The sequence below is a fragment of the Emydura macquarii genome, unplaced genomic scaffold, assembly GCF_026122565.2.
Source record: "Emydura macquarii macquarii isolate MOO-44397 ecotype Brisbane River unplaced genomic scaffold, CSIRO-AGI_Emac_v2 contig_1768, whole genome shotgun sequence".
Lineage (NCBI taxonomy): Eukaryota > Metazoa > Chordata > Testudines > Chelidae > Emydura > Emydura macquarii.
Window position 1 is genome coordinate 2,266,949 of NW_027131905.1, and position 26,009 is coordinate 2,292,957.

The 26,009-nt window shown below is 41.5% G+C and overlaps 1 protein-coding gene across 3 annotated transcripts in view; it reads left to right on the top strand.

The window, feature by feature from the left end:
* The window catches only part of KIAA0232 (KIAA0232 ortholog), a 130,882-nt gene that overhangs the window by 99,417 nt on the left and 5,456 nt on the right, over nt 1-26,009 (top strand). For all 3 annotated transcript variants that reach the window (XM_067556425.1, XM_067556426.1, XM_067556427.1), the window contains one exon: nt 19,382-19,490. In XM_067556425.1, the coding sequence (XP_067412526.1) occupies nt 19,382-19,490 (109 nt within the window). The remainder of the gene's footprint in view (nt 1-19,381; nt 19,491-26,009) is intronic.

A 26,009-nucleotide genomic window follows, 5' to 3' on the forward strand; every position in this document is an offset into this window, starting at 1 on the left:
TAACTCCTTAGTAAAAGAGGACAGAGTACCCTGGTTGCAATTTCAACTGTGGAGAGGCTATGGGCCAGGCCCCTAGGAGTGGCCCTTCCTCACCCAGAACAGGTCAAGAAGATAGGGAAATAAGAGACTTTACAGCTTCCTGATTCTGTCCCTAGGTACAATTTAAAGCAATCCCTGGGCTTCTTTAAGTTGCACTGGCTGGATTGTGTTGGAACCACTGCATGAGTCTTGTGCCATGTGAAGATGCTTGCATGTTGAGAGAATCATTGGGTAGTTGAGACGAATTTACAACAACGGACTTACAAAAATGGCTACATCAGAGGCCAGGTCTTGGACTTGTTTCTTTTTAATAAGAAGTCCTTTTAAATAAATGATTTTTTTAAGTTGAGTGGAACGTGAGACAAGGTGCCATAGGCAAAATACCTGGGGATTGTTACTGAAGGCTTAAAAACATATATATATAAGCTATCACTCTATTTAAGTCAGTTAGTAAGAGAATAGAGTTCTAAGAATTGAAGCAAACTTTTTGATGACCTAGATTATTTAGTAAATTAATGAGCAGAGAGGACTACTATGAATTGCATTAAATGTATAAACTCCATATTGCTAAGCCTTCTGTGAAATGAACTTGTTTTATTTAAGGGTGGAGTTATTTATTTGTTTTGATTTTTATTTAGTGCTCATGAAAATGAAAGCTAGAGCTGGGAGGATTCAGTTACTGAGCAGGCAGGGCTCCCAACGTATGAATATACTTGGTAATTCAGTTCTGCTTCCCAGTGGCTTTGCATATTCCCACTTACGGAATGTATCGCCTACTGCTGCCGAACAGTAGTACTTTCTCCAGGCAGTGCCCAATATAACGTGCGTGCACCCCCTTCTACCTATCCATTCAGCATTTCCAAATGTTCTGAGGGTGAGGCCATATACAGGGGCACAGCGTTCTCTACTGCCTCAGTTTCTTCCAACTGTTGCACCAGATGCAAGTGAACTGCTCCGATCTGGGTGTTTTCCTCTATCAGTGCCTTTGATAGTTTATAGTTGTTCTTAATTTTAGTATAATATAGTTTTGAGCATAGTAATAAGTATAGCTAGGTTAGTATAGTTTGTAAGGTCAGAAATGAAGAGTAAGCTGAGTTTTAGGAGATATGTGTGCCCAGCTGTCTTCCCAGCATCAGATGACCATGTTAGTTGTCTTAAGTGCCTGGGGTAAGGCCAGTCTCCTGGGTGTTCTGTTTGCCTGACTTTCATATCCACAGCACTCAAGGAGAGGCACAACAGACTGTGTGAGTGCTTCTGCTTAAGGAAGCACTTTCTGCTAAAATGTCCAGTTCTGGAAGGTTGTCAGACCTGAAGGCTGAGAGGCCTGTTTCAGCTGTGGTAGCTTCCTGCAGTAAGGTTAAGCTGTTTAAAGGTTCCAAGGGGTCGGGATCTTCATTGGTATCTGCTTCAATTTCTTTTTCTCAAAGAAATCAAAGTCTTTGAAGGCACTTTTGGTGGAAGAAGGCAGGCTGTGACTGCCTGCTAAGTGACCTAGAGCCATGTAATTGACTCAAGAGTATTTACTCCAAAGAAGGCAAGAGAAAAGACAGTGCCAGATTCTGTATATCAGACATGTTAGATCTCTCTAATTCTGATGTGGCTTCTGCAGTTGTATTTCTGAAACCTAAGTCAGTTCCATTTTTTACTTTGAAGACCATAGGTGTGGAGTTGAGTATTTCCTCTGATTCAGAACTGTCCAGGTCTGTGGGGCCAGCTCCTTCGTCCACTACTGTTCTTGGATCGTCCTCAGATCTGAGGTTGTCTTTTACAGTGGTAGATGATGTGCACCATCCTCTGTTAGAGCATTCTTTGGATCTGAGTGAGAAGCAAATGGCAATGAGAAAGAGAGATGCTTCATTGATTCTATGATCTGCATCCTCTTCATCTGAAAAGAGAAGAAGAGCAGAGGAGATTCTTTCTCTGAGACCATCCATGCCTCCTCTTCCAAAGATCTCTATAGGACCCCCAGATAGATCTTTGTCATCTCTTGTTGATCTCCATTCTCCAGGTTCATTGCTGTCTCCTGTGAGGTCCATAGCAGATCTGAGGTTGGAGCCTCAAAGAAAGATAGAATTAATAAACATGATTCGTCCCATCTTCAGCCTGGGTTTCCTGATTTCTTTGTTCCTCCTTCTGTGAGCATGTTCCTGGATCCCAGATACTGGCGAGACTAGCTCCAAGGCCTTATTGGGTCCCACTATAGAGTTTTTTAATCATATTCCAGATGGATGGGGAAGTGATATTTCATCTGATAAGGATACAATGGCTGAGCAGTCCTTGGCTGTGGTAGAACCAGATCTGTCTGTAACTCAGGTAGTTGTGCCTGATACATTTTCCCAAAGAGGAGGATGAAGAGAGAACTCTTTTTTTGAACAAGATCAGAAGGATATTGACTTTGATCCTGATTTGTCACCAGATAAACATGTGGTAGATGTAGCTTCCATATTTTTCTTTCAGAGGTTGCTTTGCATGACATCCTCCGGCTGTGGAGTAATCCTCCCATCCAATATTTGACATTTTTGGGGCTACTTCCAGGAATAGGATGTTGTTGCTAATTCTGGATGCTTTCTTGCAGCTTCTAGGACTGTAGGGATGATCCCTGCTTCATGCCAGCCTATTTCTAAGGCCTTGTCTATACTAGAGAGTTTTGTTGGGAAAAGTCAGCTTTCATCGACAAAACAGTGGAGGTATACATACTACAATGCTCCTTCTGCCAACAAAACTCTCCTGCTTTGCTGACAAAATAAAACCACCTCAGTGAGAGGCTTAGAGCTTTTTGCAGCAAAGTTAGATCAACAAAGTGTCAGTGTAGACACTGTGCTTGACTATATTGGCATAAATGTTCTCCAGGAGGTGACCCATAATGCCCATCTTGAGCGCTGTGATCAGGAGTTCAGACTCCACTGCCCTGCATCCAGGTACACCAGCATCCACCCCTCCTCTTTAAAGGACTGGGAATTTTTGAAATTTCACATCCTGTTTGTTCACATCACATCTTCCTAGCTGACAATGGCAGCTCCATGCAGCAAATGCTCTTCCACTTGGAGCACACCAGAGTTGTTGGATCTACTAGATCTGTGGGGAGAGGAGGCTGTGCAGTCCCTGCTCCCCTCCAGCCTTCGATACCTATGGTCAGATTTCTCGTGGCGTATTGGATATAGGGTCTGAATGGGACACACATCAGTGCTGTGTGAAGATAAAGATGCTGAGGCAAGTTCCAGAAGGCATAGGAGTCATACCATCATTCTGGTCCTGTGCTTGAAGACCTGCCACTTCTATAAGGAGCTGGACGCCATCTTCGGCGGCAACTCCACCTCCACCGCCAAGATTCCCGTGGATACTTTGGGGAGGCTGGAGTCAGTGGCCAGTGGATTCCACCCCAAGGATGAAGTGGTGGACGAGGAAGTGGAGTTGGAGAATGAGATGGGACAGGTGACAAGATTGTCAGATACCATGGTGAACCAGGACCTCTTCTTGATCCGGGAGGGTTCGAGCCAGTCCCAGAACTCTGTCTCTGGCGCACATGATACAGGAGAGGGGAGCCCTAATAAATGATCATTTTTATTTGCTACTACTCAGTTACATGAAGTACAGCTGTCCTTTGCTTTGATATATGTTAGAAGTGGATTAAGGGATAAAAATGTACAAGAGTAGCTGTGTTTGCATCTGCTTCACATTCCCCTGTGCAGCTATTCAGTGGGGCAGAACAGTGTGTTAATGCACAGTGAGATTTCACTGGAATCTTCGAGAGAGATCTCTCGGAAACTTTCCTGGAGAGGAAGCAGGGACAGGAGTGAATTTTAATGGGCTAGGAGCAGATGATAAAAGTGAAGGAGGAGCAAATGGAGATGCTGAAGTCCCTAATCGCTCTGCAGGCAGAACACATGCATGCTCCCCTACCTCCTCCTCCTCCCCCCCCCCCCCCAGCCCATACAGAACCACTTGCCATGCATGCTGCAAACTTCTCCCACACACTACTTGCATCTTCCTGGCCTGGTGCAATACCCGGTTTACTCCATCCCTTCAGACAGCTTCCAAAAACAATAGCTGGAGTCGTACACAGCTATGAAAGCCTCCATCGGGAGGGTGCCCTTCACTGTTATCTCCCTTTCAACCAAGCATTTTCTATGTGGTGTTCATTGTTATTTAATTAAAAAAAAAACTCTCTGAAAGATCATCTTTATTTCTCTACACACGGTGGTTACTGCTGGAATTAACACACAGTGGCAATTGGCACATTTGCACACTACAAATCAGGGTCGGTATACAATCATCAAAATATACATGCAAGACGGCAAGTTAACAAAGCATGTCAGAATGCTTTATACAAAGACATATTACTCGTGATCATTGTCAAAACGATACCTCAAAGCCTCCCTGATTTGAATAGTCCCCCAGTATGCCCCTCTTAGACCTGGTATCTAGTTGCTCAAAATCAGCTGCCAGGCGATCTGCCTCCATGAGCCATCCTGGGGAAACTTCAACTGCAGCCTCACAAATATTACGCAGTGCACAGCAGGTTGCTATGACCATGGGAATATTTTCCTCATTTAGGCCTAACCTGCCATAAAGACAGTGCTAGAGAGCTTTTAATCTGCCAAATGCACATTCAACAGTCATTTTGCACCAGCTCAGCCTATTGTTGCAGCACTCCTTGCTCCTATCTAGATTTTCCATGTAAGGCTTGATGAGCCATGGGAGTAAGGGGTACATTGGCTCTCCCAGGATCACTATGAGCATTTCAATATTCCCTCATTGGAATCTTCTGGTCTGGAAAGAAAGTCCCTGCTTGCAGCTTTCTGTACAGGTCAGTGTTCCTGAGGATGTGTGCGTCATGCACTTTCCCTGACCATCCTGCGCTGATATCAGTGAAATGACCCCGGCGATTCACAAGTGCCTGCAGTACCATAGAGAAGTATGCCTTTTTATTGATATACTCCGTCACAAGGTGGTCTGGGGCCAAAACTGGGATGTGTGTGCCATCTGTTACCCCACCGAAGTTAGGGAATCCCATTGCTGCAGAGCCATCCACTATTTTATGCACATTTCCAAGTCCTTTGTAGCAGGATGCAATTAATGGCCCTGCACACTTGTGTGAACACACTCCAACAGTGGATTTCTGACTCCAAACTGATTAGTGACTAACCAGTAGCAGTCTGGAATTTCCAGCTTTTACATAGTGATTGCCTTGCATTTCTCCATCAAGAGAACACTCATTCTGGTGTTCTTGCAGTGCAGTGTAGGGGCAAGCTCCACACACACTTCCAGGAAGGTGGATTTGTGCATCCTAATGTTCTGTAGCCACTTATCATCCCATACATGCATCATGATGTGATCCCACCACTCAGTGCTTGTTTCCCAAGCCCAGTATCAACAGTTCACTGTGACTAACTGTTCTGTGAATGCCAAAAATAATCTAGTTCTTGCCCTGGCATACAATAGGGCAGGCACCATGGATTCATGTTCAGATTTAGAGCTCATAAGATGCTGCATGATTAACTGTGATGTATCTGTTCTGAAAACAACAGTAGATAGTAGTGCAGGATCCATCCTTCCAGGCAGAGATGACTAGTGCACAGTAAATGGGCTATTGAAAAATGGCACGAAATGCAGTTGGAAGCACATGGAATGATGGGACAAAAAAAAAAAACCCTGCATCATGGGAGATTGACTCCACAACCATGATGCAGTGTGAACCACTACACCGTCCCACAACTCCTAGTTGCAGAAGGTGGCGAGTTGCACAGTGGGATAGCTATCCACAGTGCACTGCTCTCACTATCAATGCTAGAGTACCAACTATGGATGCACATCACTGACAGTGAGTGTTGTGCGGCCATGCACAAGTGATGCAATTATAGTGGTTTATAATCATCGGAGTAAATTGTGTCGACAAAACTCTGTAATGTAGACCAGTGGTTCTCAACCTTTTCAGATTACTGTACTCCTTTCAGAAGATTGATTTGTCTTGTGTATCCCAAGTTTCTCCTCACTTAAAAACTACTTGCTTACAAAATCAGACACAAAAATACAAAAGTGTCACGGTACACTATTACTGAAAAATTGTTTACTTTCTCATTTTTACCATATAATTATAAAATAAATCACGGCCCCCAGGTTGAGAAACACTGATATAGTATATAGAGCAGTATAAATAAGTCATTGTCTGTATGAAATTTTAGTTTGTACTGAATTCGCTAGTGCTTTGCATGTAGCCTGTTGGAAAACTAGGCAAATATCTAGATGAGTTGACATATCCCCTGGAAGGTCTCTGCATACTCCCAGAGATACATGTGCCCCAGATTGAGAACCACTGGTGTAGACAAAGTCTAAAAAAACAGACAAATTGTACAAGATACCCCATGAGGGTTATTTTTACTTTCATACTCACCCTGCACCTAATTTCATAGTAGTGGCTGCTGCCAGTAATAGGCTTAGGTCTACCCAAGCCCATTTGACAGAAAGGGGAAGAAGATCAATGCCTTTGGAGGAAAGGTTTTTCCTTCCCCTTAGAGTCTTATTAGGGTTTCTGTGGGTTTTTGTAGTGGAGGGAACGAAGTAGTAGGAGATGCAACATCCCCTTATATAGGCTCACACTAATACTGAAGGGAGGAGCAGAAGGTAACATACCTGCACTCTAATATGCGCTGCTTGGAGAAGTTTCTACTATTGAAGCAGCACCAGATGACGCATTACCCATAAGTGTGAATATGCAGTCATCTCAAAAATGACCAGTTACAAGTAAGTAACCTTCATTTTTGGCTCTGTCAGCCTTGGCTCCATCTTGAGCAAAGACCACAAAATTACCTGATTGGCGGTATAGACAAATGTATGATAGGGACTTTGAATGAAATCTCTAAACTCATTTTGTCTTGTGACTTACTTCAGGATTTAAACCTAGGCCTCCATCAGTGAAAGCATGGTGTATTAACTCACTGCCACCTGGCCCATTGCACACAGTATATGTAAAAAATAGAAGATGACATCATCATGAAAGATAGTACAATGTTACGTTTTCAGTTGAGATTTTTAGTCATTTTGAATTTTTTTACTTAAATGTTGCACTTGAAAATATGAATGTACAGTTAAAACTAATTGGGCCTGAGAGAAGTAACCTTTCTGGACATTAAGATTGTTCCTTCACAGCTTCAGCCAGAGAAATTTTAAACTGTTTAAAATGCTATTCCATTCCTTGGAGCAAACAGGTATCATCAAGGTGGTGTCAAACTTGGTACTTTGGTTCCAAGCCTCAGTAACACTTGGCAGAGATTGAGATGAAGTTTTTACACTAAACCATGATCTGTGTGTCAGAGATCAAACTCAAGTCCTCTAACCACACATTATCTACTTCTAACTCCCATACAGAATAAAGCACAGTCTCCAGTGACTTCATGTATTTTGGTGCTAAGAAAGTTGGGGCCTTCTACCAAGAGTACATCAGGATATTTTAATGTCCTCTTTTACTACATCACATCCGTTACACTGCAGACATACCAACCACATCTTACTTGTCAAGACATTTTCCTAAAACGGATTGCTCTGAGCTGTTGTGTTACAGATACAGTTTGTAGAAACCTGTGCTTCAGTTCTCAGTGTTGCTAAAGCATTTGGCACCAGTAGTACCGCCCATGCCTCTATCCTGTATGCAGCTGAAATTTATCCATGTTTCAAAGCACCCAGCACGTGAGGTTATTCAGCACTCTTAAAAATTTTACCTGGTGTCACAGGTGAGCTGGGTCTTTAAGAGGGGGTCCACATCTTAGCTCTGTCCTGTCTTTCTTTTTTCCCCAGTTCAAGGCAATTCTAGTACTTAAGTCCAAGCATCATTAGAGTTGACCGTAAAGCCTGTTGGGAGAGGAAGTGGAATAAAAATAAGCTACTCTCTCAGTGTGAGGAGACACCTGGAGAGAGCAGCAATATGCTGGTGTGATTTTTACCTGATAGAGAACTAGGAAAGAAGACTGTGAAAGGAGCCCTAAAAGGCAGGTAAGCCAGGGCAGGAACTAGCCTGAGAGTGGGAGAGGAGGAAGAGTGAAGCAGAGTATCTGAGGTCAGGGTTGATGGCTGCTTCACTGTATGGGCTGGATTCCATGATAAAGGAGGACACAGGCTCCTCGGAACCTTTAGTTGAATCATTTTGAGATGGTTGGGCAGATGCTCTTGTCACCTGGCGTGAAGGTTACATGGAGCTAGAGACAGCTGAGGCAGGGGAGGGAAAAGGAAAACTAGTGGATCCCTGGACTCAGGGAGTGAGGAATAGCTTTGGTTTTCTTGGATTTAGCTTAGCCTAGTTCTTTGGCCAAATTAAAAGCCAAATTCAGTAAAACAACCAAAAACCCAACAACCTTCAGTTCCAGATAAACAATTTATGAGAATCAAAGGGAGACTGTCATCCAGCAGGAGAACTTAAACATGGCTGCAGCCTGTTCTGGAGAGAGACATGACTTTGTCAACCCTGGGAAACAGGAGATGATAGAGAGAACCTTTCCTCTTACCTAGACTGCTCTGACAAGCTAGACGACTCTTCAGGTGCACTCTTCATTTTGACTGAGACTAAAGAGGAAGGCAGGAGAATGTCTCCCCTGTAACTTTCACCCTGGGAGGATACCACTATCTTTTTTTTTTTTTTAAACTAGGAAGGCTGTGGTTTTAATCTATTTATTTCATACACCTACAGGTACTACTGGGCAGAAATAATGTGAAATAACAATAACACTCAATATTGAAAGGTCTCTTGCGTGGTATCTGGAGTGGACTAAAACCTCTAAAATGCCATCTACTATTCTATTGCTTTTGACCTTGGATTGGAAGGCATTGAAACAACCATGGCTGGCTTGATTGTATTTTTTTTATTGCTGGTTCTTGGCAGGTTTTCAGCTTCTAGGTCAGGTTAAAATACATTCTGTCCAAGGCATGTGTACTTCTGAAAACAGCCTGAGATCTGTTCCCGTTCAAGAAATACACAGTGAGGCGAAACAATTATCTTTGATTTACAAGGTGGGGTTAATTTAGCTGAATTTGGTCTCTTGGTACAATTCCAGCTTTGGTGGTTCAAGTATCTTGAACTGACCCCTGTGCAGGTTAGATTGACTGTGTTAATCTGTAATGGACTGGACTGCATTTTGAATGTGTAGGGAACACTTATCCATGAGTAAACTTATAGAAAAGATAGTATGAGCTTACAATCTGACACAGTAATTAAACATTTGCATTCATTTTTTTTCACATTTGCCTCAGTCTCAAGTTCTGCTCGAATATCTTGCGTACACTGGCCAAATTTAGGAAATAAGATGTCTGTCTTTTTAAACTTCTCTCTGCTACCTCTGACAGTTGTGCTTTCATTTATTCAGCCCCAGGGTTTTAGTTTTGATAATTCCATGTTTACTGTTGGAACATCCAGAAGAAATAAATATGTAAGTGTGCTTTCATAATCTATATAATCTAGTCAACCTCAGCTTTATTTTAGGCACTCTTTTACTACTTAATATCCTTGCAAAAGCTAATCCTGGAAGAATCCAATATCTGGTTCATAGCATTTCTATCAAATATCAGATTAATCTCATACAAGATTACAACTAAATCTGGTCTGTTAACTGATGGTGCAGCTCACATGTGCTATTTATCAGGCTGCCAATTAGTCATAGTAGAAAAATGTAGAGTTGGATACACTCCTTGCTGTAGTGAGTGTGGAACATTCTACGAAAGTAAAAAGCGAGAGAGAGAGAGAGAGTGTGTGTGCGTGCGAGAGAGAGAGAGAGAGAGAGAGTGTGAAACACAAACAACGGAAAGGTAGAAACAGTTATTGTACTGATCTTGGTGTTCTACATGCTTTTAAAATAACTGATATTTATGTAGTTCCCAGAAATTTTAATGGTGACAGGCTAAAATGCATTATAGTAGCTAACTAAGCTTCCATGCTATTGAATTTTTTTTGCCTTCAGTTTAAAAAAAACAAACAAACCTTGGGATGTCCTGGAAAACCTATCTGTCTTACCAGTAAGTACTTTTTTTACACCATTGGTGCTTGGATAATACTACCACTTTTAGAATAGCTTCTGCATATTCCCATTGAGGCTGCATGACCCACCCTTCTTGGGTCTGAATATTTAGACCTGAGTTTATGAAATGATAGTACTTAGCACTTCCATTTAAAAACCTCAGAGCATTTTAATAAGTAGGTGTGCATTGTTGTTTGCATTTCTCAGGGCTCTTTTAATAATGCATCCAGTTGAGAATCTCAAAGGCTATAAAATAGTAATGAACAATCCCTCACAAAACACCTATGAAATAGAAAAGTATTATCCCTGTTTTACAAATGAGGATGGAGAGAGAACTTACCCCTGACATACAGTAAGTCAGTGGTAGAGCTAGGAATAAAAGCCAAAAGTCCAGGCTTTTCCAAGGTTATGTGTTTCTTATGTATCACTGACAATAATGTGTGTTCTTTTTTCACAAATTCTATGAGTTTTTTTTTACAATAAGAAAAAACCTTTTTATTATGGAAATAGAATGCAACAAAGCACATTACAATATTTAACATTGTATGTAACAGCTTCTCTTCACAGCTAATTATTTTTAAATGACTTTGTTCTGTAAGTCTTAATGTGTACAAGGTGAATATTTTTATTATAGGTGAGGCCTATTATTAAAGCTACCAGACACTTCCTATTATAAGACCCTGTTTTCAGTTCCTTATAGCTCTGCTAAATGTTAAGTGTTTGGGCCCAAATTTTACATGCTGTCTGATTTTTTTAAGAAAATTTCAGCCAGAAAGGTTCAGTGGTTTCTGAAAAAGAAGTAAGGGGAAAATAGTGTTTTGTTCATGTTTTAAAAAAAAAAAAATCTAGAAACCTTTTTTGGGAAGTTCTTGAGCCCCCATGCTTTTTGAGCCTATTTGAAATTTGGCAGCAGATTGGCCTTTGTGTCAAGAATGTGCCTACTGCCATCCTGTGAAAATGCACCTAAATTTGACCAGGTTATAAATTCAAGTCAGAGACTTGCTAGAGCTTCCCAGCTAAAATCTTCCAAGGTCCCATCTACAGTGGGTGTGTTCCAGCCTGGGAATGCAGGGGACTAAGCAGGACTTTTCCTGCAACTGCAGCTTTTGGCTGCTGTGGGCCAGACTGGTTTCAAGCACTGGAACTGAGAGGAGGAAGACACTACTATGTTCTCAGTGCCCCCCTGCTGGATCTAGGTAGTGTGGAGGAAAAAGCCAGCAGAATCAAGTGCAGAGGCGGTAAGAGTTGGGGACACCTGAACATGTCAAACTTGGATTGTATGGGCAGAAGAGTCTGTGACCACTGAGGACACTGCTCTCCAGATTCTGGAATGAACTCAGGATTCCCGAGTCTCACCATTTCTCTTCTGTCATCAGATAGTGTCTCATAATCGCTTGTGCCATATGCATTGAGGCAATTATTAATTACATGGTCACATGCTATTTTTTCTACAGGATTTCTTTCTCATTTAGTGTACAGGATGGACTTAAATGAGGAGCTCTTCACTATTTTGTTTTCTCTTCATTGTTCAATGTGTAGCCCCCCATTTTCTTACTGCATAGTAAATCAAACCTTGCCCTGGAGACAGAATTATTTATTTCCTCATGGGCTTTTATATGGTGCTCATAAAGATAAAGAAATTAGAAATATTTACTTGTCTTCACAACACTTCTGTAAAATGACGGTGTTGGTATTCCCAGTTTATAGATGAGGAACTGAAGCACAAAGAGTAATGGTCATAAATATCAGCTAACTTTGGGTGCCCAGTTTGAGACTTTTAGAACATGATTTTTCAGTGTACTTAGCGTTGTGTAACATTTTATGTATTCAAAGCATAGTTCCTATTGATTGCTGTTGCAGCTGTGATGCTCAGCCCTTCTGTAAATCAGAAGTCTCAAGTTGAATACCCTGAAACTAGGGAACCCACAGTTAAAAAGCACCTATGAAAAGTTTGGATTAAGTAACTTGCCTATCACACAGGAACTCTGTGATAGAGGCAGGGATACCATCCAATTCCTCAGGGTCGCGTTCAAGTGCCTTAGCCATGAGACCATCCTTTCTTTTCCTGTGGGTCCCTTTCTCATTCACTATGCATCTTCCAATTTCTACAATAAATGATGCAGGGGACCTAAAGACAACAGATTCCTTTACTTCACTGGCTTGATTCATCCCTTGAGCAGGTCCATCCTGTGCACAAAATGAGACAGGAGTGCTGTGGGAAAAAGAATAGTACCTGATCATGTAACTTAGACAGTCTCATAATGCATATGCACAACGGGTCTGAATAAAGATTGCACAGGGAACCATGATTCTGGCATTTCTTGACTAGAGTGCTTGATTTTGCTATCTGACTATTTACAGTGTTTGTGCACACACCTGTGCTTGATTTTTACGGTCTTAATATTCTTTTAGTGTGTGCATATATGCTGAGTACTTATAAGGAGAGTGCTGATTGGCCATAACAGGGCAATGCAATTGTCCAGGGTGGCACACTGGGCTTAGTTAATCTCCACGCCAGTTTATAATCAAGATTTGAATATGTGCTTGCCTATGGTAAGTCAGAAAGGTCAGTGGATAGTTGTCAGAGTCTCATACGTAACCCCTACTTTATTTGAAATGCATATGCAGAACCATTAGCAGAGCTGAGCACCTCTGACAAGATCACAGCCAACTATATTGGAGCCTGAGATTGAAATCTTGGTTTGCAGATGAAAAGCAAGGCCTGCCATGTTCCTATATGAAGAGGAGAGACATTTGAGATGATCATAGTAGCTGGCTGTGTGAGGGGAATGATGTCACTAACCTGTCAAAACTAAAATAAAAGATCTCTTAAACTCTACTGAGGTCTAGGAGTAACTCCTTAGTTGGAAGCCACTGCAGCTCTTACCCCAACAGCTAGGAAGGAGGGCCCAGATTCTCAAAGATAGTCACCCAACTGCCATTGAAATAACTTTGAGGGTCTGGGTTGAGGTGCCACAGAATTTCCCACTAAACTTCTGCCCCCAGTGGTCCTTCTAGGAGATCTATGTTCAATATTATACAGTCAAGGTGGATGAGGTAGCATATTTTATTGGACCAACTTCTGTTGATGAAAAAGACAAACTTTAAACCTTTTTGCAGTACAGCTTGTGGCAGTACTGAACATATGACTTAAGGAAAATGTGACATTTCATGTGGAACTTGGATATAAATACTTGAAATCTGGGAAGGGTTTACCTTCTGGAAGGAATTGTGGGTTTCAAGTCTCATCCTTACAATACTATTTTTGTTTTGTTTTATTTCTTTTTAAAACCCAGAGACTGAAACTTATTTGGCGTTTGTCTGTTTAATTCTGGGGCAAGAGCATAGGTTTAATCATGGAGAATTTGAAAAGGAAAAGGACACAGAGCTAACCTCTTTTTACTTTTAAATGTGTATAGTTAGGTAACTATTTATTTAGAAATGGCCTTCTTTCTCTCTTCCTAGGTGGGTAGGCTGTCTGCTATCCAGATAGGCCCCCAGGATTAATATCCAGCCACCTTTTATGGGACACACCATAGTAGTGACAGATCCAGACACTATTAATCATCACACAAAGAGCAACCCCACATTTCTCACAAGAAGTTTGAATTAATTTAGAAGTACAAAGTTAAGCAGTAGAAAAATCACATTCCACTCACCTGAAATACGTAACTTTCCACTAAACTTTCAACAACCTACTGAAACCATGCTTCCTGCACTTCAGCTTGTATGGATCTGAGTGCACCCACACATTGGGAGGAAGGGGGAAATAGTATGTTTCAGTTACTGCATGTATTTGAATGCAAGACTACATGTCTGTGTGTGTGCGCTCATGTGTAAATTTGATCTTCACATCATGCCTTTGCTCCAATGTACCACCATTTAATTGTCCTTCAGCATACTAGAATAAATGTGTATAATGTATGCAGTAGGGCCTTTTGTTTGTTTACTTTAAAAACCAAGGAAAAACAATTCTCAAAACTATATAAGTGTAACATGAGAACTAATCCACAAATAATACTTCTACTTTGATCATGTTTTACTTTTCAAAGTGTTCCAATATTAATTAATCCTCACAGCACCATGTGAGCAAGAGGTGTTGTCATTTTATAGATGAGGAAATGAATACAAAGACACTAGTGGCCTCATCCTGTGAAATTTCTTAGCACCCTTGTCTCCAGTTGAAGTCACTAGAAGTCAAGGCTACTCAGTTTCTTGGAATTCGGGCCCTACGTGATTTATGAAAGGCTACACTGAGTGGTGGTAGAGCTAGGATAGAACTCAGGAGTTGCTGGCTCCCAGCCAAATGACTACACTAATGTCAGGAAAGTCAGTTATGATTCCCACAACAATCATAATTCAGCCAATTAGCAAATACTTGAAGGTACAAAAATGTTACCATCATGTACAGATGTAGTATTTTCTATTTACTATATAAGGTGATGGACTGGAAAGCATAATTTTGACTTTATTTACATGCATGTAAAATATCCACTATAATATTGATTATAGTAGATTTTGCATTTAATATTTGTAATTTCTTAAATAGAGTACAATGTGTTAGTTGTGTCAGTGCATGATGTTGATATAGCAGGACAGCAAAATATACAGGACACAGAATTGGGACATATAAAACAGTATGTGACGAGTCTGTAATTTTAACGTTTGGCAGTAATGTATTTTTTAAATTGTAGTATGTTCATATAATAGTGGTTATCCTTTTTGACAAGAATTTTAAGTTTCAAAGCAAAAATGTTCTTTAAGTCTAATTATGTAACCAAGATATTTTTAACACATCTAGTACCATAGAATCTGAGCGTGCATGAGTTGACACTGTGCTACAAGACTAGTAAAGTTTTTTTAGAATTTTGAATGCTATCATTTATAAGTTTGGTGCCATAGGTATGAAATGCTCTTTTAAAATAAAAGTTTAGGAAGACAGGCCTTCCTCATAGCTTTTACAGTCAATTAAATACAACACAATTAAGGATTGGGCACCAATACAAGAGCAGTTCTCAGAGGAGAACAATGTTGGAGGGATATGTTATCAGTGGGAGACCATCATGGTTATCTTCAGTAGTTAACTTGCTGCTATTATTATATGCAGTGTTATAGCCGTGTCGATCCCAGGTTATTAGAGAGACAATAATATGGTGAAGTAATATCTTTTATTGGACCAACTTCTGTTGGTGAGAGAGACAAGTTTATGAGTTTACACAGAGCTTTTCTTCATGTCTGGGAAACGTTCTCAGATAGGGAGTAGTCACTTTTTGAAAAGTGTTTATCCACAGATGATGTGGTGGATTTGTTTGTTTTATCATTTTCTTGTGTGAGTTCATTGGAAAGTGTAATGATTGTCTTCTTTCATGCATATAGTTGCTATTGGGGCATTTAGTGCACTGGATGAGGTACACCACATGTTGTGATAGGAATCTAAAGGACCCAGGGATCTTAAAAGGAGTGTTGATAAGTCTGCAGTTTTGCATCTTGTTCTGGCAGTGTCTGGTGCTGCTTTGAGTAGGTGTGTCCTGGTCTGTGGGGAACTTGCTTCTGATGATGAAAAGATTGGGGGGTTATTTGAAGGCCAGAAGAGGGGGTTCAGGAAAGAGTTCTTTCAGGACTGGGTCCCCATCAAGTATGGGTTGTATGGTTCCAGTGTTCCACTACCACACCAGCTACCTCATCCAGTGCACTAAATGCCCCAATAACAACTAGATAGGTGAAACCAGACAATCGCTATGCTCGTGGATGAACTCTCACAAGAAAATAAGACACAAAAACAACATATCACCTCTGGGTGAACACTTTTCACAAAGTGATCATTCTATATCTGACCTCTCAGTCCTCATTCTCAAAGACAATCAGTACAACGTTTTCAAAAGATGAGCCTGGGAGCTTAAATTCATAACTTTGCTAGACACTAAAAATCATGGTCTGAATAGAGAGACTGGATTTATGGCTCCTTACATCAATCTCTAACCCACACACAACTCCCCCCACAGCTGCCTCTCCCCCTTTCCCTACTATGACTACAGAGGTGTTAATGAGCCACTTAACCTTGAATGGCCCCTTGAAATATGTGTTAATTGCTTATGCTAAACAATCTATTCTACCTTGTATTTAGCAGTGACACTTTGAGGCCTTGTCTACACTAGAAAGTGTTGTTGACACGAGTTACAGCGGTGATCAAAAAGCGCTGTAATTACAAGTTTGTGCCTCTCCACACAGCACTTGTATCGCTGAAGCGCATCCACAGTTGGTGCACTAGCATCAACAGTGAGAGCAGTGCATTGTGGGCAGTTCTCCCACTGTGCAGCTTACCAGCTTGTGCCACTAGGAGTTGTGGAAATGTGGAGAGGATTGCAGTGTATCATGGGTGTAGGATCAATGTCCCATGATGCAGTGATTTCTCTGCCATCATTCCATGGGTTTCCGACTGTCTTTTGCAGCATTTTTCAATGGCTCAATCTCTGTCTGAAAAGGACAGATCCTGCACTGCTCTCCACTGTTGTTGTCGTCAGAGTTCTGAACACATCACAGCTGGTCATGCAGTATATCATGAGCTCCCAACTGAAACAGGAATCTGAGGCTCCTGACCTGCTGTGTGCCATGCAAACAAATAATGCCAGATTACTGTTTACATTCATGGAGCATCTGCACACAGTGCACTGTGGCTTTTGGACATTTGAAACAAGCAGTGAGTGGCAGGATTGTATCATTATGCAGATCTGGGATGACTAGCAGTGGCTGCAGAACTTTTGAATGTGCAAAGCCACCTTCATGGAACTCCTGTGTAGAGCTCATCCCTGCCTTGCGGCTCAAGGACACCAGAATGAGAACTATCAATATGAGATGAGAAAGCAATGGGGAGCAGTGATTATCAGTTGGCGCAAGGAAGTTTCCTACAATGGGGGAGGAAACAAAGCAGCTCTGCCAAGGAATCTTTGGTAGAGGATTGTTGAGTACTTCCAGGAAGGTTTCCTAGAGATCTCTCTGGAGGATTCCCATGAAATGTTGGTATGCAATTTTCTGCCGCACTGCCTTAGCTGAACAGCGGAATGGGAAGCATATGCAAACACAGCTACTCTTGTGCATTTCTATCCCTTCAACCTGCTGTATAATGCAATTAAGCAAAGGAAAGATGTAGCTCATGTAACCGAGCAGCATCAGCTCAAAAAAATCACTTACCCAAGCTCCCCTCTCCTGCATCCTGCACGTCAGAGCTGGAGGGCTAGGATTGTCTCGAACCCTCCAGGATTAAGAAGAGGTCCTGGCTCCCCATGTCACCAAATGACACAGCTCTGCATCATCCTCCAACTTGACCTCCTTGTCCATGACTACTTCATCAGGGTTGAGTTCAGTGTCCACTGCCTCTGCAGAAGTATCCACGAGTCTCTTGGTGGTAGAGATGGGGACGCCACCAAGGAAGGCTTCCAGCTTCTTATAGAAGCCGCAGGTTTTGGCTCTGCACCAGAGCAACAGTTTAACTCTCTCTAGCTTTTTGGTACATCTGCCGCAGCTCCTTGATTTCTGCACAGCATTGCAGCGTGTCCTGTTCATAGTTCTTCTCCGCCATAAAACAAGAAATTTGACCATAGGTATCTAAGTTCCTTTGGCTAGAGCAGAGCTGAGGCTACACAGCCTCCTCTCTCCAAATGCTGATCAGATCCAGAAGCTCCGGTGTGTTCCAAGCAGGTGTGTTCCAAGTGTTTCGTGCATGGAACCACTGTGGTCAGCTGGGAAGATGAGATGTGAGTTCTCCACACCGACCAAGCAGGAAGTTTAATTTAAAAAATTCCTGGGACTTTAAAAGGCGGGGGTGGGGCAAAGTTGCAGAACAACAGAGTTCAAACTGATGGCCAGAACGGTCAGGATGGGCATTGTGGGACACTTCTTGGAGGCCATTTACCACAACATAACCAAGTGCAGTATCTACACTGACGCTTTGGCACAAAAAGCTGCATGCCTCTCCGTCGAAGGGGTTTATTTTGTCGCAAAATCAAGGGAGTCAGGTCGGCGGCGGGATTGCAGTGTGTATGCTACCAAAAAGCTGACTTTGGTCAACAGAAGTCTATAGTGTAGACCAGGCCTGAGTACATTTTCCAGATCAGTAGAAGAGCTTTATGTAAGCTTGAAAGCTTGTCTCTCGCCAACAGAAGTTGATCCAATAAAAGATATTATCTCACCCACTTTGCCTCTCTAATATGCTCTTATGACTGAATCTAATGGCAACAAGTCTTTTTCATAAGAATCTGGTGCTGCCGATGCTTCTGAGTACAGTGACTTGTAGAGTGAGTTCTGTTGATTTCAGTAGGACTGTGCTCAGTAGTAAGTGTTTCAGGATCAGGATTAGGCTTCATATTTGTAATTACCAGAGTAGCTAAAGGATGAACAGAGCAACTTGTTCATGTTAAAGATCATGAGATAGTGATTTTTTTTCTATCTGGAGCTTTACATAAAAGTGGAAGCTGGACTTTGAGCCAGTGCTGACATTTGTTAAAATTTGATTGTAGTGATTTGCAATATGGCTCATAACCTGTGTCATATTTATAACTTCTTTAAGTAACATTACATAAGATTCACAAGTTGGCACAAAATACAAATGCAATTACGACAAATATGATCACAGAATTGCAGAGTCATGCCTATTGTGGAATGCTTTCAGTATCTGAGCCACATGCATTAATGTTGCAGGAACTAGTCTGTGGCAAACATAAATGAAGCATTAAAATTCAAAAATAAAATTTGTGACATTTTATTAATGGATCAAAAAATTTTTTTATACCTGACATAATTTTTTTTTTTTTAAATTGAGTCATTTTATAACCAGACTCCTTAATTAATTGCTTAACAATTTAGATTTCCTTGAATGTATCCAATTGATGGTACTATTGTAACATCCACTTTCAGAGGGTATTAGAGAGCAAACATTAGGGCACTAAGACCTTGTCTACATTACAGGTTACATCTTACCTCACTCAGTTGTGTGAATAATTGACATCCTGGAGTGACGTAAGTTACATCAACCTAAACACCTGTATAGACAGCTCTCTGTCGGCAGGACAGCTTCTCCCACCGACATAGCTGTTGCCTCTCACAGAAGCAGGAATTATTAAACTGATGGGAGAACTTTCCCATCAATTTAGAGCGTCTCCACCACAAGCACTACAGCAGTGCAGCTGCACCAAAGTGCTGTAGTATAGATGTAGCCTAAGATACCTCTTTTCCAGTATAAATTGGACAATGTTATTTCCAGAGCTTGAAAGATTGTTTTCAAGACCCTTTCCTATGGTGACAGAGTGCATTGTTTATGGTATACTAAAGTATGATTATTGTCTAAACAGTTTCCTATATTGAACACTGATCTGCAAAGAACAAGTGGCAGCCAGGAAAAGCAGTGCTGGTGGGAAAAGGCACTCTATTCTCCCCTCTTTCCTGCATCACAGTGCGAAGGTAAGAAGAGATCCGTTGTTGAACTAACTGTATATTGCTTACTTTACAGATGAGCAGAAATAGAACTACAACCTATATCTAAAATTAATTTGTTTTATTATAAATGCTGATTTGGGGAATAATAAGGGCATGGTCAGATTAAATCACATTTTTAATAAATAGATCTCCTTATCTATGTCACTGATAATTTCAGATTTATTAAAATGAAAATATTTTTTTAAATGTCTATGGTATATACTGGTATGTTAATGATTGCTTTTTTTCTCACTTTGGACTATAAAATAGATGTCAGTTTCACTTTTGTTTCTAGTTATTTTCTAGTTATATTAACACAGATTTGCAGTGTTTGGAAAGGGGAATGTTTGTTTTTAAAAATGGGATTTCTTAAAGGTCTTTGATCTGTAAGAACGTGTCTTCACAAAAACTTAAATTTGGGGCCAAAATTGACCTGATACTATCCCTTTAATATATGTGACTTTGAAAACACTTGACTAAATATTGGCACATTTATCAGACTGGGTACATTTGTAATAAATTGTATGAATTTATTAAAAATCCAATTGACATTTTTTTCTTCTTTGCTCTATAACTTTAAAAAAACTTTTAATCCAATTTGATATTGCTTAATAGCCAGAGAGCTTCTCCTTATTGTAAAGTAAATTGTTTCAGTACTTGGGGAAGTAGTGGTAAAGGCCATCATAGTAACAAGGAGAGAAAGTTAGTTGTCATGGGAGTAATTGTAGTCTGGCCTGACATCTGAGACGCTGCAGCAGAGGGTGTGACTGGAGGGGAAATATAGGTGATTGATTGCCCATCATGATACTGAATATCCAATTTGTTATTCAAAGAAAAGGTGGTACACCTCTCCTATTGGAGAGTGGCTGTGATTTTGGCCACCAGTAAGGTGTAATTTTTATTGTGAGAGTTGTTAACAATTGGAACAATTTACAAAGGATTGTGGTGGATTTTCCATCATTGACTATTTTTAAATCAAGATTGGACGTATATCTTCTAAAAGATACGCTCTAGGAACTATTTTGCAGAAGTTCTATGGCCTGTGACATAAAGAAGATCAAACCAGATGATCACAATGGTCTCTTCTGGCCTTGGAATCTATGAATTGGGGAAGGAATGGTTAACAATGTGGGAATCTGACAGAATGGTTGCGGAGCTGCCAAGCAAATTCTGGGACCTTCTGTTGGCAGGTGCCCAGTGCAATTACTCATTCAATAGAGGATCCAGTTCCCTGATAAACTGGAATTGGAAGCAGATTAGGAGAAGGCATCTGCTCAGGAAGGTGGGGAATGGGGTTGGGACTGCAAATTATTCGTACATCAAGGAGACGACCCCCTTTCCCACATCCTTAAGCTTCAGATGAGGGAGGGGAGTGGTGGGTCTCAGCAATGATGCTGGGATCAGTTTAATGGGATTGGGGGCTGACAGCGGCCCTCCACCAGATGGAGTAGATGACAATAGGATGGATGACCTACACTGAAAGAAGTATTGCCTGGTAATCCTCAGCTGTGTTAATTAACAAAGTTGTGGCCTAATTAAACCATTTTCTTGTCTTATCTGTCATCTTGTGGTGTCTGAGACAAAGTTTAAGTGGCTTTCAAGAGTAGTCCATGACTTAACCATCAGCTACTTGATGTGGTATAGATTCATGGTCATTCAGCTTTCCTATATCCTAGCTATTCCTTTCCTCTGCCCCATGCCTTCCTGGATGCCTCAAGGTTGGGAAATAATTTAACATGGTAAATGATGTTCTTCTGCGAGTGGGTACTCCACTGTAGGTGTGCTTGCATCCCTGCGCTGCTGATCAGAGAACTTCGGTAGCAGTTTAGGCCTGTGCATGTGCTGTCCCTCTTTTTGCTGCACCAGGAGGCTAGTCAGCACACGCAGGCTAATCCCTCCACCCCAGTTCCTTCTTAACCAGCCCTGGTTAGAGACAAAGCTATTAGCAGTTCTTTAGTAATTATTACCTTGTGCTTTCTTTGTAACCTAGAGCTTAGCTTTTAGCAGTTAGTTTAGTGGTCTTTTATTTTTGTCCTTATATTAAAAAACAAAATTTAGAAAGCGTTTTCTTTCTTCCCACCCTTTTCGTTTGAGGCCCTATGCCTCACTTCTGCAACAGGATATGCCTGGTTCTCCAGTCTTCAAGAAGTGTCTTTCCTGCAGAGGGGTATCCCTGTTGCAGACACGCACTCACCGTGCATTCATTGTCTTGGGAAAAAGTATACTCTCTGCCAGCAGCTTAGGCTCTGTCTTGCAAAGACAGAGAGGTGAAACTGATCATATTCATGGAGGTGGCTCTTAGACCTTCTCTGGACCTGCACCAAGACTCTACACGCACACGAGTCTTCCCTCAGCCTTCAACATCTAAGGGCCATCGGATGAAGGAATCAGCCACTGACCTGTGTCATAAGTCAAAAAGGAGTGAGAAGTCCCCACAGTGAGCTGCGAGCTAGCCGCAAATGATCTCCACTATGCCCTGTATCCTCTGTACCATTGTCACCAATACAAGGCAAGCCCAGTATCCATGGGTCAAGGAAGACTATGGCTGCAAGTATTGTTGACGCACCTACATACCGAATGGGCACAGGCATCGAGTCAACAGCACCTAAGGAGAAGGACTGGAGTAAACACTCCAAGGCACCACCTGTATGTGATGTCCCGTCAGTACAAGACACACACACCCAGAGACAGAGACAGACTGGCATTGCCAGTAGCACTGAGCTGATTTGCACTGCTGGAATTCTGGCACTTGGTGGAACCTCCATAATGATCAGTCATCTTCGTCATTCCAGTCTTCCACATCTAAACACCAATTTTTATATGTTGATCAAAGCGCTGATAGACCACTCTCCACAACTGCTACATCAGACCATCGCTACCCACCCATTTAGCCACTGTTTGGCAGCATTCTACAGCACCTGGGCGCTCATAACATTGAACTGATGGGTCCTAGAGATTATTCGCCATGGGTACTCTATCCATTTTATCTTCCTGCCCCCTCCACAACACTCTTCAGGGTCCCTCTTCAGGGACCCTTCTCATGAGAGTTTACTACAAGAGGTAGACAGTCTCCTCCAGCTAGGAGCCATGGAACCAATACCTCAACATATATGAAGCAAAGGGTTCTACTGTCGGTATTTCCTAATACCCAAGAGAAAGGGGAGTTGGAGACCCATATTAGACCTCAGTTCTCAACAAGTTTTTCAAAGCTCAGAAATTCAAGATGCTTACTTTAGCAATGATCATTCCAGCGTTGGAACAGGGAGACTGGTTTTTTGACCTCCACCTCCAGAATGTGCATTTCCACATCTCAGTCTTACCGACTCTCAGACGATTCCTCAAATTCATCCTAGGACAAGATCACTACCAAACAAGGCACTCCCCTTTCAGTTTTCTTCGGCCCTGAGAGTATTTTCCAAGGTTCTCTCAGTAGTGGCCGCCCACTTACGCTCCGAAGGGATCATGATTTACTTTTACCTAGATGATAACCTCCTCAGAGCCTTGTCTCTCCAAGAGGCTCTCCCAGTCATCAAAGTTACAATACACTTGTTTATACAGCTGAGCCTGTAGATCAACACCCAGAAATCAACCCTCACTCCAGCACAGCGCCTGGAGTTTATAGGCACCAACCTTGACTCTTTATGGGCTAGGGCCCTCCTCCTTCAACACAGATTTCTGTCTCTGGCTACGCTCACAGAGACCATCCAAAACATCCCGCAGATACCAGCCAGACACTGCTTACGATTCTTGGGGCATACGGCAGCAGGCACAATAATAATAACATACATCAGATTTCACAGGCGGTGCCTTCAGATGTGGTTCAGCTCGGTTTACACACTAAATAGGGACACACTAGACAAACCTCTGTCACTGCCCTCCAGAGTAAAAACCCTCCCTAGACTGGCGGAAAGGCTTAGCCAACATTTGCAAAGGGATCCCTTATGCACAAAATCCTCTGTTGCTGCTTCTCACAGACTCATCACTCATAGTGTGGGACAAACATCTAAATAGCCTTACAACACAAGGGAAATAGTTACCCACAGATGTATATCCCTCCATATCAACCTCCTTGAGCTAAGGGTGGCCAGGAATGCCTGCGCCCATTCCTCCCACTGATCAAAGGGTCACACATGGAGGTCCTAACATACAACATTGCCTTTGTTATACATAAACCGACAAAAACGAGCCCGGTCTCCCTTTCTCTGTGCAGAAGCGATGACTATGGAACTGGTGTATCTCCCACAATGCCATGCTGTCAGCAGCCTACCTTCCGGGTTCACAGAACTCAATGGCAAGCATTCTCATTCGCAAATTCCTGCAGGATCGAGTGGGAGCTAGACCCAGTAGTACTTCACGATCTATTCAGGCGGTGAGGGATTCCGACCACAGACTTGTTTTGCCACTTACCTGAATAAGAAATGTCCACATTACTTCTTCAGAGCTTCTCCTCCCTTCTCCCCGCAACCATGGTGCAAGAAGCTGAAATAATGCTCTTTTCCTTCTCAAATGACTCTGTGGAACAAAGTAGTATACTGAAAACTTAAGTTTTATTAAAATGAATTATAAGTTTTACTCTTGAGTTTTGAGGGGGAGTAGTAATTTAAAAACTGTATACATATACAACTATATACATATTGCCAAATTTGATGAATATATGGTGTATAGGCAGTACAACAAAAATAAAAAGAAAATATGGACTTTCTTGTTCATAGTATATTTTTCTGTATTTTTCAGTATTTCATTTTTCAGTATTTTCAGTATTTGCTTAAGGTGATTAATGCAGATTGAAAATTCAAATTTTGTATTTGTCCTAACTCTGATGAGCATTCTAATTAATAAGCCAAGGACTTATCAGAACTGATAAATAAATATTTCTAAATGTCTGATTAAAAATCTTTTGGAACATGATATGTATGTGTGTTTCCTATGAATACTCATTTCCTTAATGGACTATTACTTTTTTGTTTTAATTTTATTTTAAATGAAAGTTCTAATGGATGTTTCGTGATTAGTATGAGAGAACTTGGGGGTTCTCTTCCTCCTTTAGGGATGTTGACATCACATAAAGCACCACCACAATTGGCATTAATTGGCAGCTTCTTGACATTGTCAGGAAAGAAGTCAAGGATCGAAATAGACATGGGGACTGAACTACCCTCCCATTGTTAGAACTTAAAAAAAAAAATTATAAATATGTTGCATTTATTATTTAATTTCTTGGGAGTGGTAAGAGAATTTATTCATTCTGTAATTTTTAATTATATTTAGTAATTTTTAGTAATGTCTCATGTTAAAACACTATGTAACTGACTTGTATAGAAATTAAATTACCTAATATTTTATTGGACTTTTATAAGAACTTAGAAAAACAGTACTAAGTAATTTGGGTAATGGTTTAATATTAATTACCAAATATTACTATAAATTATAGAATACACAAATTATTTTAGAGAGACAAGGTGGGTGAGGTAATATCTCTTATTGGACCAACTTCGGTTGATGAGAGAAGACAGTTTGTCTCTCTGGAATCATAGAAGATTGGGGTTGGAAGGGACCTCAGGAGATCATCTAGTCCAACCCTCTGCTCAAAGCAGGACCAACCTCAACTAAATCATCCCAGCCAGGGCTTTTGTCAAGTCACACCTTAAAAACCTGTAAGGATGGAGATTTCACTACCTCCCTAGGTAACCCATTCCAGTGCTTCACCACCCTCCTAGTGAAAAAGATTTTTCCTAATATCCAAACTAGACCTCCCCCACTGCAACTTGACTATTGCTCCATGTTCTGTCATATACTACCACTGAGAACAGCCTAGCTCCATCCTCCCTGGTATCTCCTTTCAGGTAGTTAAAGGCTGCTATCAAATCCCTCCTCATTCTTCTCTTCTGCAGACTAAACAAGCCTAGTTCCCTCAGCCTCTTTTCATAAGTCATGTGCTCCAGACCCTAATCATTTTTGTTGCTCTCCACTGGACTCGTTCCAATTTGTCCACATCCTTTTTGTAGTGGGGGGCCCAAAACTGGACACAATACTCCAAAGGTGGCCTCACCAAAGCCAAATAGAGGGGAATAATCACTTCCCTTGATCTGCTGGCAGTGCTGCTACTAATGCAGTCCAATATGCTGTTAGCCTTCTTGGCAATAAGGGCACACTGCTGACTCATATCCAGTTTCTTGTCCACTGTAACCCTCAGGTCCTTTTCTGTGGAATTGTTGCCTAACCAATCGGTCCCCAGTCTGTAACAGTTTATGGAATTTTTCTGTCCGAAGTGCAGGACTCTGCACTTGTCCTCGTTGAATCTCAGATTTTTTTTTGCCTAATCCTCCAATTTGTCTAGGTCATTCTGTATCCTATCCCTACCCTCCAGCATGTCTACCACTCCCCCCAGCTTAGTGTCATCTGCAAACTTGCTGCGGGTGCAATCTTACCACATCCTCCAGATCATTAATGAAGATGTTGAACAAAACCAGCCACAGCACTGATCCCTGGGGCACTCTGCTTCTT